Here is a 12,233-nt window from a genome sequence, read left to right as displayed (position 1 = left end):
TAATATAGATGGCCACATGGTTGGCTAAAAAGGTAGATGTTAAGGAGTGCCTTAAAGGAGGAAATAGCCATAGAGAGGCAGTGAGGTTTATGGAAGGAATTCCAGAACTTACGGCTCAGGCAGTTGAAGACATGGCTGCCAATAGTGGAGCAATTAAAATCAAAGTGCCCAAGAGGCCAGTATTGGGTAAGTGTAGTGATATTGGAGGATTGTGGCTGTCAAGATGCAACAGAGGCATGGATAAAGGTCAAACAAAATTTGATCCCGGGCAGCACAAGGAGATATTAGAACAGATGACCAAAGGTTTGATCAAAAGGTAGATTTTAAGGATCATCTCAGATACATGCTCACACACACACACTTAAATCACTTACATGCACACATATCTATGTGTATGTGTACATGTGTGTTTGTGTGTACAGCTGTTGAGCTTCAGTGTACATTTTCTGCACTCCACTCTCTTTGGATGTCGCTTCGCTCCCCTGGTGGCACAGAAATGGTTAAACGCCTATTTCTGTTCCCAGCCCAGTCTGATTATTAGGAATTTTCGTTATACAATCGCAGTTCCGGAGCTGATTCGGAACCACACGATCCTGACAGCGCACGGTATAGAGGATTCGGAAGAGAGAGACGTGTTAAAGTAAGCGGAGAGAAGAGGACTTGGGCGAAGCGTGGAGGTACAGGTGATGGGCACAAGCTGATGTGTGCAAGAGCTTCTTTCTGACAGCGGATCATCCCCAACTGCTCAAGTTTCACCTGTTGCTGGAGTGTCTGAAAACAAAACCCCATTAATTTTCTATATTGACATTTGTGTCAGCGATTCCCCGAGTATGATGTGACGTGCGATGAATGGGAACAGGATTTTGCCGAAGAATCTCTCCATTGGAGAGGCAGAGAGACTTCCTGACAGGCGGCTTTGGGTGATCAGCACTCTGGCCAGCGTCCTCATCTTCACCATCGTGGTCGATATTCTGGGCAATTTACTGGTCATCGTGTCAGTGTTCAGAAACAAGAAACTGCGCAAAGCAGGCAAGTTATTTTCCCCCTTTAACTTTATAACGAGAAGGTGGGTTTTCCCCACTAGCAAGTCACAGGCTGTCAGTCGGGAGCCTGCACCGCTCAGCCTAAACCTCTGTCCGTTCATAGCTTTGAGTGGAAAGACAAAGGTCGAAGATACAGCGAGATCCTGGATCACAATTTAACCTCTTCCCTCCCATCCGTTTGCTCTCCATCAATCCCTTTTCTCCCGCCGTAGCCCTTTACTTCCCACTCACTTCCCTCTCCCGCACACCTTTCCTCCCTCTCACCCGTTCTCTCTCCCTTCCTTCCACCCACTGCCCTCCTCTCTCCATCAGTCACACTCTCTTATCTCATCCCTTTCTCCTCTCCTCCCTCCCTGTCTTCCTCTCCATCTCCTCACTTTCTCCCTCTCTTTCTCTCTCTACTCCTCCCTCTATCTTCCTCCGACTCTCACTCTCCTGATCTTTCTCTCCCTGCCTTTCCCACTCCATCCCTCCCTATATCTGGCTCCCTCTCTCTCTCTCCCCACCTTCCACTTGCTTCCTTCCCTCCCTTCTCCTCCATCTCTGCCTCCTCATCCCTCCTCTCCCCTCAATCTCCTCTCCCATCCCTCCATCTCTACTTCCTGTTTTTCCCATTTCTATCTCTCTCTCCCATCATCCCTCTTTCCTTCCTTCCACCTCTCCCATCCTCCCTTCCACCTTCCTCTCCCTATCTTCCTCCCACTCTTCCTCTCTCTACACCTCCTCTCTCTTCCTCTCTCTCCCCACCCCTCTTTTCCTCCCTTTTTCTCTATCCCCCTCCCACTTCAATTGCTCCTCTTGTCTCTCTGTCTCTTTCCCTGGTTCCTCTGTCCTCCCTCCTACCCTCCTGTCTCTCTCCCTCCCTCTCACCCTTCCTCCCTCCACATCTCTCTCTCTTCCTCCCTCCCCTTTCTCTCTCCATCCTTCTCCCTCTCTACCTCGACAATGCATTAACTAAGATGGTGGAAAAATAAATTTGATAGCGAGCTTATATTGCATTATGTGTTTGTTATGAGCTTTGACAGACAACCTAAACTGTAACTTATGGCCTGCCAGCTGAAGAACAGGCGTCACAAGATGTCAGATTGCCCTACAAAGCCATCCAGTTTACTAATCCCCTTTAGTGGTGGGGAATCTGACACTCCTGCCTGGCCCAGGTTTACATCTGATTTCAGCTCCACATTTTTCCAGAAGGCTTGTAGAGATGAGGACATTCTGAACACAAATTAAAATCAAATTTTAAATTTCAAAGTTCATGGAAACACTTCCAATGTAAGTCAACAGAGCCAAAGAAGCAAATATTTATTGTTCAGCAACACCAGGCACCACAACAATATAAAGAGATTTATAGGTGAACAATAACAACAATAATTGGTACAACAATAGTTTAGTTGTAAGTACATTATTTACATGTGGGGATGAATAATAAGCCTTCTGCACCCCACCCGAGTTGGTTGAATGGTCAATCATCACTCTCTCAGTTAGAATGCTCTTAAGAATAGTGCCTATTTGCAAAACTTACACAGGAATTCATATAGCACACTGAACAAGTCCATACATGATCAAAAGCATGTGCCACACCCTAAACAGATAAAGCAATAGGAGCTCCATGTCTGTAAATATGTCCAATAAAAAACAAACATGCTCAGTTGCAGAGTGCACTGAAAGAACCAAGCAGTGAGACCCTATCTCGTCCATTCTTTGGCAGCAGTGGTTTGTCTGCTGTTGGTGATTGTTGTGCGCTATTGTCATCATAGCATCTATAGCCACTGCTGCTGCAGTTTGTCCTGGCTCAATGTGAGAGCTCTATTCATCATTATATAACATGCAACATACTATTGTAATTTTTTGACTTTCCCTGATGGATAATGTGGAACTGCTCCTGATTGTTCCAAGCATCTGAAATGTTGAATTGAAGGATCTGGTTCACATTACAACTTGTATAAATTTTCTACTCTAATACTCTAATTCCACGTTTTAGCCCATAATTAAGGGGAGTTTGGGGTTGATGCTTCCTTCTCATCCAAAGAGGTGTTTGACATTTGGTTGCCCCTGAATAAAAACATCATGCATGCACCCCAGAAAATGTGCCTTGATGTGTATTTTTACGGCATACCTCAGTCACAGATTCCCTTTTCAGCCTGAGCCTTCCTCTTCACAGAATCCCTGTTCAGTCACTGCCTGGCATGCGTTATTTTCAAGTCATTTACTTTCTATGCTTTCTGTCCTTTTGAGCTGCTTTGTCTTGTATCAACAAATACCCAACACTGGCTGATACTCCCATCATGTGAAGATGCAAATCCTCTGTGCTATGAACATTTATCACTAAGTTGACCAATGATGTGTTCTATGCAGGAGATCAGTCCCTAGCATTAATTTATATCCCTTTTTCTATAATGCTGCATTTTTCTCAATGGTCTTTAACAAAGCCATAACACAACATTTTGTTTAATTAATTTTAAGATGAGTGGTAAAAATAGATTAAAGTCCATTACTGATTACTCTTGGCATAGCAAATAAATGTTTTCCACCAAAACAAATAAACAAGAGGAAAATGAGGCCCTACAACTATCCACATCATTCATTGTGAGGCTCAACATTTCAGGCTCCTTGAGAACTCTTCTATCCATTCCATAAGTCAGTCTCCTGGGCTTGGCTGGTTCCAATTACATCTCTTTTAACAGATTCTAAATTGATCTGAGATCAATGCACAGATATAAACATATTGGTGGGTCACAGAATGAAACTGCATTCATTTTTTTAAATAATAAATATTCTCATGATGTGGGCAGTACTGGCAAGGCCACCTTTGGTGCACGTTCCTCACTGCCTCAAGGAGAAGATGGTGGGCCTTCTCCTTGAGGCAGTGAAGGTGTTCTCACAATGTTGTTAGGAATTCCAGGATATTGACCAAGTAGAGATCAAGGGACGACAATATATGTCCAAGACTTGGAGGGGGAGCTGAAAATGATGTTGGTACCTACGACATTGTTGTTTCTGTCCATCTCAGGGTGGTAGAACTTAGAGTGTGTGGGTTTGGAAACAGAGGATATCGAGTGGTAGGAGCACCAAGCAAGTGAATTGCTCTGCCATGGGTATTGTTGAGTTGCTTGCATGTTGTTGCATGGTAATGAGGAATATGCTAAAGGCCTATCTTATAGTGCTGAGTGTAGTAATTATAGTTCTGATAAAAGTAGGGCTGTAGTTTTAAGAATAATCCTGTGTTGTAAGATCACATGATCCATGTAAACCAATAAGTTGGCAGCATGGGGAACCTCTAGAAGAGAGTTCTTCTTTAGTTATAGAGTTTGAGGCACACATGTAGTTGCTGCTGCTGATTGTAAATAAAAGTTGTGTGCCACTAAGAAAAGTTGCTTGGAAAATCAACTCTATTACAAACTGGCAATGAGAGTAAATTAGATCTGTGCTGTACCTTACCCAGCGATTGTGAGTATCTAAGATAAGTAAAAAGAAAGGAAGATATACTCATCCGAGATGCCACAGTTTGGCAGAATTTTTCCCTTTGAACCAGCAACAGACACTGGTCTTAATATATAGAATGTCTCATGCATTCTACTTTCAAGCCAAAGAAATCACAGAGGAGGAAAAAAGGAGAGCGATTCTCCTGAATATTTGTGGAAGCAAAATCTACAGTTTAATTCGAAGTTTGACAGCCCCCAGTGCCCCAGATTTGAAGACTTTCAGTGAATTAGTAGACGTCGTTAAGGGGCACTTCCAACCCAAGCCCTCAGTCACAATACAGAGGCTCATGTTCAATTCACGGAATAGAAACCTGGGAGGGACCATTGCTACCTATGTGGCAAAATTAAAACAATTAATGGAATATTGTAATTTCAGTGAAACCCTGAATGACATGCTCAGGGGTCATTTGATATGGGCCATGCAGGAAGACACAATTCAGCGAGGATTGCTGACTGAAGTGGATCTTGATTTTAAGAAAGCATTAGAAATAACACTTGCTATGGAAAGTCCTGTAAGGGATTGACAAGCGATTCAAGGGGTGCAAAATGGTGCCGTTTCCCTAGTTAGGCAGGAACGGTCAGCTGAAAGTGATGCAGAAAGCCAGGACTCCGCTACAAAACGAGAAACAGACCCTGCTAACTGAAAATTTAGAGGAAACAGCTTAGCAGCAAACTCGAAAACTAATTTTTATCGACCTGGAAACAATCATACTCCTAATGACTGACAATTTAAAATCATAGAGTGTTATTTTTGTCTCAGAAGTGGACACATGTTGAAATATTACAAGCAAGATTTAAACAGGCTTCCAGTCAATAATCGAAGTCCAATGGGGTATGTAGTGTAGAAGAGCCAGAAACAACAAATTTTGACACTTATTAATTGTTTAACATGAAACTTGGGAAGACAGAGCCAATATTTGTTACAGTACAAGGGAATGGTAAACCAGTGAAAATGGAAGTAGACAGGGGGCTTCCACTACTGTAATTGGAGAACACTCTTCCAGATATTTAAATAATGGTGAACATTAATTAAAATTGGGACAAACATCTGCCAAGTTGAAAACATACATAGGCGAAGAAATCCAAGTAAAAGGTATCAGCGGAGTAACTGTCCATTATAGAAACCAATTGGCACAGTATTGAGAGGCAGAGGACCAAGCCTTCTAGGGCGAAATTGGTTAAAGGAAATCAACCTTGATAGGCCAGTGAGATTTCAAAAGGAAGCTGGAAGAGTTCCTGCGTTGAAAAAGGAACAAGGCAAAGTGCTTTAGAAAGAGCCTGGAGAGCCTTAGGACCACAACAGGATGAAAAAGGAGTGTGTAAGCATTCAGCAAAAAATGAAGACTATCCTAAACAACAACATGGAAGAACAGCAAAAGAAATCTAAGGAGTCTCCACTGTATTACAGAATTCAAGATGAAATGAATGAACTTTGTAAAGAAAAGGAAAACTTGTTGAAAGATATTCATGTACTACAAGGGTCCATCAGGTCAAAGTTTGTACCTCTGAAAAATTAAGAGAGACAGGAAGAATTCAACATCTCTCTGAACAAACCGAAGAACCAGTTGGCAGAGAAGACAAATCAATGTTCAAATTTCCAGGAGGTAGCCATCAAATACAAAAAAGAGGCAGAAGAGCTGAAGAATCAGCTGAATGAAGCAAAAGAGGCTTTGAAAGAAAGTGTCATAGAACTTTTCAAGATGTGAGTAGATAATGAAGTCATGGGTAGCTCAACTACTGAACTAAGACAAGATGAGATGGCATCTGAGAGGAGTCTGGCCAACAGTGAAGTAAAAAAGAAGGCCGAGACTAAACTCTATGATAGAAAGAAGAAGACATGTAGAAAGAGGATGCAGAATTACTGATGAGGCGCTGTCTTAAAACAAGGCTAAGCCTGATAAATTTCATGACCTGTGTAAATATTTTAATGTCATGAGATAAGTGTAACTGTAAATGCAATATGTACAGCAAAGTTCAAGGGGGCGGAATATAGTAATTATGGTTTTGTTAAATGTTGGATCGTACCTTTCAGAATAGTCCTGTGATGTAAGATCACATGATCTGTGTGTAAACAATATTTTTTTTTTCTTGGACTATGGCTTTAAGATTAGACTGTGGCTTTAAAAACTACCATGGCTGCAGTTTAAAAGAGATGTTCACTAGGGCAGGAAGAAGAAAATCTACAATGTTGCTGCCTCCTGGAATAGTGTGTGCCAGGTTGGACAGAGTGGTGCTGGAAAGGAGACCTGGCTTAAGAGGGAACTGCCTTGCGATGGTGTTTTGATTGGCTCCTGACCAAATGGCCAGGTTCTGTGTGAGGATAGTGCAGTAGATCAACCCCTAGCCTGAAAAGAGGAAAGACCTGAAAACTCTCTCTCCTGTATTTTGTAATACTCCAGTAATACTGCCATAGTAGCTAGCTGGCTATTCCTCACATCACTGTATCCTACTTTCTTTGAGAAACCCCAGTCAGGAGGAAGATGGGAAAAATCACCAGGAGAGACATTAAAATCAAGTTTCAACCAGAGAACCACAGACTGCAAGTGTTGGGAGACCACCTTGTGTCAGCCACAATAACCTGCAAGAAATTTGGAAGAAAGCAATCAAAGTCAACCAATCTGATCCTGAACCCCAGATTGGTGCTATTGAACTGTTTTATCTCACCCTTAAAATCTATATTTGGTGTGTCTTATGTGTGTGTGAGTGTTTGTGTTTAGGGGTTTAAGAAGGGGTAGTGTTTAAGTTGTAGAGTTAAAAGTTAGCATTCACATTTCTTTCTTTTGCCTGTGGTTACAGACAATTTGTTTAATAAACAGTTATTTACTTGTTAAGTTTACAAACCTGGTGCTCGTATTCCTTTAACCTAACTTAAACAGTTAGGTAGAATTGGGCAATTTGGTGGTCTGATTCAACTTCTTACATTTGTCACAGCTCGGAGAGCAGTGGGGCTTGATATTACAGTGCAATATCCCCAGTGAGTCGTGACAAGGTTTGGTGGCTCGAGTCCGGGTTATTTTGGAACAAAAGGCAATGACAATTTGAGTGTAGATTTAAAAAGTAATAAAATCTAAAAGGAAACGCCAGGTTTGTACTATCAAACTAAGGCTAAAACCTTCCAGAGGTGGAAGAGATGTCCCTTATGATTTTACAAGGGATCCCAAAAGCCAGGTTAATTGAATTGGCAAGTAAATTAATTGTAGGATTGCCTGCCAAAGCTAGGAAGACGATGATAATTGAAGAGGTAGCACATCATTTAAAATTGGAAGGAATACCCGAGACACCAAGTTCTCCAAGGGGTGGTTCATTGGAATAGGCTCAAATTCAGTTGCAAATAAAAAAAATTTGGAACTAGAGGCAGCAGAAAGAAAAAGGGCATTCCAAAGGGAATTAGAAATGGCAAGGTTAGAAAAGGAGGAAAGGGAAAAAGAGAGAGACATTAGAATTTCAGCTTAGAATGCTGATCGTTAAAAAAGAGACACCAGGAGATGAGGCAGGACTTATGTCCAGATCAGAATCCAGTGGGGAGATGTTTAAATTTGTACAAGCTCTTCCAAACTTTGAAGAAAGAGATGTTGAAGCATTCTTTATTTCATTTGAGAAGATAGCTAAACAGATGAATTGGCCAAAGGAAAACTGGGCATTGCCCATACAGAGCAAATTGACAGGTGGAGCACAGGAAATTTATGTTTCACTGTCAGAGGAGGTTTCTAGGGGTTATGATGTGGTATAAAAGACCATTTTGAGTGCAGACAAATTGGTCCCTGAAGCATATAGACAAGTTTCAAAATTTAAGGAAACAGCTTGGACAAACTTATATTGAATTTGAAAGACTTAAAAAAGTAGCTTGACAGATGGATATGAGCATTAGGAGTTGAAACTACCTATGAAGTTCTCAGAGAGATTATTCTCTTGGAAGAGTTTCAAAACTCCCTACCTTCTGTAATAAGAACCCATGTGGAAGACCAAAGGGTTGCAGCAGTAATGGCTGACAATTATGACCTGATCCATAAAACCAAACCTTTTTCTCCATCACCCCATAAATTTGAAAAGTTTAGAAAGTGGGAGAGTGAAAGAAAGGTGAGTAGCTAGGGTAAAGAATGGATAGCTGGGAATACTTTGAGATCTCCTCCCCAGATCAAGAAGGAAGGTACTGAAGGTGGAGGTGAAACTTGAAGGCTGAAGTATTACCGCTGTAATAAAGTGGGACACGTTCGTTCAGAATGTTGGAAGTTGTGAGGGAAGCCAATGGGACTTATTGGAGTTCATAAGAGTGAGTCCGAAATGGGAACTCAAAAAGAAAATTCCATGGACCAAAGTGTAGCTTTTACTACAAATAAGGGTCTGGAGGTAAAAACTGCTGTGAATTCAGGTGAAGTGAATAAGGTGGATGAGAGATAAAAGGGGTTTTTGTCTAAGGGAAGGATAACCTCTTTTCATCAAATGATTTAACTAAACCCATAACTATATTAAGGGACACAGGAGCTACTCAAATTCTTTTGCTGGAGAAGGATTTTGTTTTCCCTCCAGAGATTTCAATGGAAGCTAAAGTGTTGGTAAACAGGATAAGTAAAGAATATACTGAATTTTTCCAGGTATTTTTATTTTTGTTTTGGATTTCCAGCATCTGCAGTTTTATGCTTTTATCTAAGTAAAAAGTATATCCTGGTTTCATTGTACAAAGGACAATTGGAGTGTGATTTGTTGCCTGGATCGGTGGTTGTAAGAATAGTTAAGAAATTACCCGTGGATGGAGCGGATCTACTCCTGGAGAATGATCTTGCAGGAGTGAAGGTTATAGCTTCACCCATAATCACAGAAACTCCAAAAGAGACTAAAGAGACGGAACAGTTACAAGAACAGGTTCCTGGTATTTTTCCATCATGTGTGGTGACCAGGGCAATGGCTAAATAAAGTCCATCACCAGAGGTCAACATAATACTACGAGCAAATGTTAGAGTAGCTGAAACTTTCTTTAAGGATGAGGATAATTCAAAGGAGGTGTTTGATATGTCTTCCTTAATTGAGGCTCAGAAAGTAGATCCAGAGTTAAAAAAATTAGCATAGTCAACTCACGCTGAAGTTGAGGCTGAAGGGGTTCCGGAGTGCTATTATATTAAAAACAGGGTTCTGATGAGGAAATGGAGACACCCTCACTCACCTGAAGATGAGGAATGGACAGTTGTTCATCAGAAAGTGATACCGCCCAAATATTGTAAGGAGAGTAGCCACGAGATTTCCATGGCAGGACATGTAGGAATACAATAAATCCAAGCATCGATAAACATGCATTTCACCTGGTCAAGACTTCATAAAGACGTAGTGCAATTTTGCAGAATGTGTCATACATGTCAGGTATGAGCTAAACCTCAACATGTAATCAAACCATATTGGTTTTGAAGAACCATTTGGTCAGGTATTAATAGATTGTGTAGGACCATTGCCCAAATCAAAAGCCAGACATCAATATATCCTGACAATCATGGATATGACCACCCAATTTCCAGAAGTTATTCTTTAAGGACAGTTACAGCAAAGGTGGTAATGGAAACGTAAACTCAGCTTTTAACTTGTTATGGCCTACCGATTGAAATATAATCTGACCAAGGTTCTAACTTCATCTCTAAAATTTTCCAGGATATAATCAGCAGTTTGGGTATCAGGCAACCAAAGTCTACCATTAATCATCCACAGACATAGGGAGCATTAGAGATATCATCAGACTCTCAAAACTATGATTAAGACCTATTGCCATGAATGCTCAAAGGATTGGGTCAAAGGATTAGATTTCTTACTATTTGCTACCAGAGATTCTCCCACTGAACCTATTGGATTTAGTCCATTTGAATTGATCTACAGTCATGAAATAAGAAGCCCATTAAAATTGATTAAAGAAAATTCCCTAAAGCAGAAAGATGAATCCCCCATGTTGGATTACATGTCCATTTTTCTAGAAAGATTTACAGGAGCGTGTAAAGTAGCATGAGAGCAATAAAAAATTTCCCAAGCCAAAATGAAAGCATGGGCAGACAAACATGTTACAACTAGAAGGTTCCAAGCAACAGACAAAGTATTGGTATTTTAACCGTTTCAGAGTGAACCCTTGAGAGCAAAATTCAGTGGCCCCTACAAGATATTTAGGAGGGTAAGTGCTGTGACTTATCTTATAGATACTCCTGAGCATAGGAAGAAGAAATGGTTAAGTCACATAAACATGTTGAAGCAGTATCATCACAGAGGAGATGATCAGAAAGAGCAAGTGTGCCAGGTGGTAGGAGTAGTGGAGGATGATAAAGACAGTAAAAATCAGATAGAAGGAGATGCAGACAGTGCACAAAGCAAACCACATACAATTCGACTAGCCAATACATAAATAATGGGACAGTTAGACACTGTGTTCTGGTATTTAGAGGAAGAGCCATGGGCAGATTTAATAAAGTTACTTAGGAAGCATAAGGAAATTTGTAGGACACACTTGGATGCACCACGTTAACTAAACATGATGTGGACGTAGGAGACTCAGTGCCGACAAAACAGCATTCATATTGGTTGAACCCAGAAAAACGAGCTCAGTTAAAAACAGAGATCAAATATATGCTAGAAAATAAATTGATCAAGCCCAGCCAAAGCAGCTGGAGCTCACCGGCTGTGTTGTTTCCTAAGCCAGATAGATCCACTAGATTTTGTATAGACTTCAGGAAAGTGAATGTAGTAACGAGGACAGATTCGTACCTGATTCCTCAGCTAGAGGATGGCATCAATGGGGTTGGCAGTGTCTCATTTCTTTCAACTGAAGGGGTACTGGCAAGTGGCATTAACATCAAGGGCTAAAGAAATATCCACCTTTGTTACACCCAGTGGATTGTATCAATGTCTAGTCATGCCGTCTACGGACGCCCCAGCTACATTCCGGAGACTTACGAATCGAGTCATAGCTGAAGTACCTTAACTGTGTGGTTTATTTAGGCAATATTGTATTATATAGCAACACATGGGAAGAACATATAAACCAGTAAACCTGTTTAAGCAACTGCAAATAGCTGCCTTAGTCATAAATCTGGCCAAAAGCAAATTTGCAAAAGCAAGGGTAACATACCTAGGTCACATTGTAGAACAGGGGCTGGTGTTGCCAAGAACAGCAAAAGAGGACGTGTTAATGGAATTCCCCATTCCTAAAACCAAACCAGAAATTATGAGGTTTCTGGGAATGTGTGGGTTTTTTGGGAAATTTGTGTCTAATTTCAGCACAACAGTTGTACCTCTAACAAATTTGTTAAGAAAACAGGCAAAAGTGGTATGGACAGCAGGATGCCAAGCAGCCTTTGAAAAACTGAAGGCAGTCTTAATAAATGAACCCGTGTTGGCTGCCCCTGACTTTTCCAAACCTTTTAAAATGGTGGCTGACGCTAGTGACTTGGGATAAGTGCAGTTCTACTACAAGATGATAAATTAGGGATAGAGAAGCCGGTGGGGTACTTTTCTAAGAAGGTAAATCAATATCAGAGGAAGTATTCTGCGGTCAAAAAAGAAACACTAGCATTGTTGTTGTCTCTTCAACACTTTGAAGTTTATGTCCGACACGATAACAAACCTACACTGACCATAATCCTCTGGTGTTCATTGAGAAGTATAAAACTCGAAGTGCGAGACAGTTTACATGGAGTCCATTATTTCAACCATTCAATGTAAAGACTGTTCACATTGCCGGTAA

At 41.0% G+C, this 12,233-nt stretch overlaps 1 protein-coding gene across 1 annotated transcript in view; it reads left to right on the top strand.

Moving 5' to 3' along the window:
* Positions 1–845: 845 nt before the first annotated feature.
* The window catches only part of mtnr1al (melatonin receptor type 1A like), a 53,688-nt gene continuing 42,300 nt past the window's right edge, over positions 846–12,233 (top strand). Inside the window, exon 1 of the mRNA XM_041194358.1 lies at positions 846–1,029. Coding sequence (XP_041050292.1) covers positions 846–1,029 — 184 coding nt within the window. The remainder of the gene's footprint in view (positions 1,030–12,233) is intronic.

Source organism: Carcharodon carcharias, chromosome 8 (genome assembly GCF_017639515.1).
Source record: "Carcharodon carcharias isolate sCarCar2 chromosome 8, sCarCar2.pri, whole genome shotgun sequence".
NCBI lineage: Eukaryota > Metazoa > Chordata > Chondrichthyes > Lamniformes > Lamnidae > Carcharodon > Carcharodon carcharias.
This window is presented reverse-complemented; position numbering and strand designations above follow the sequence as displayed.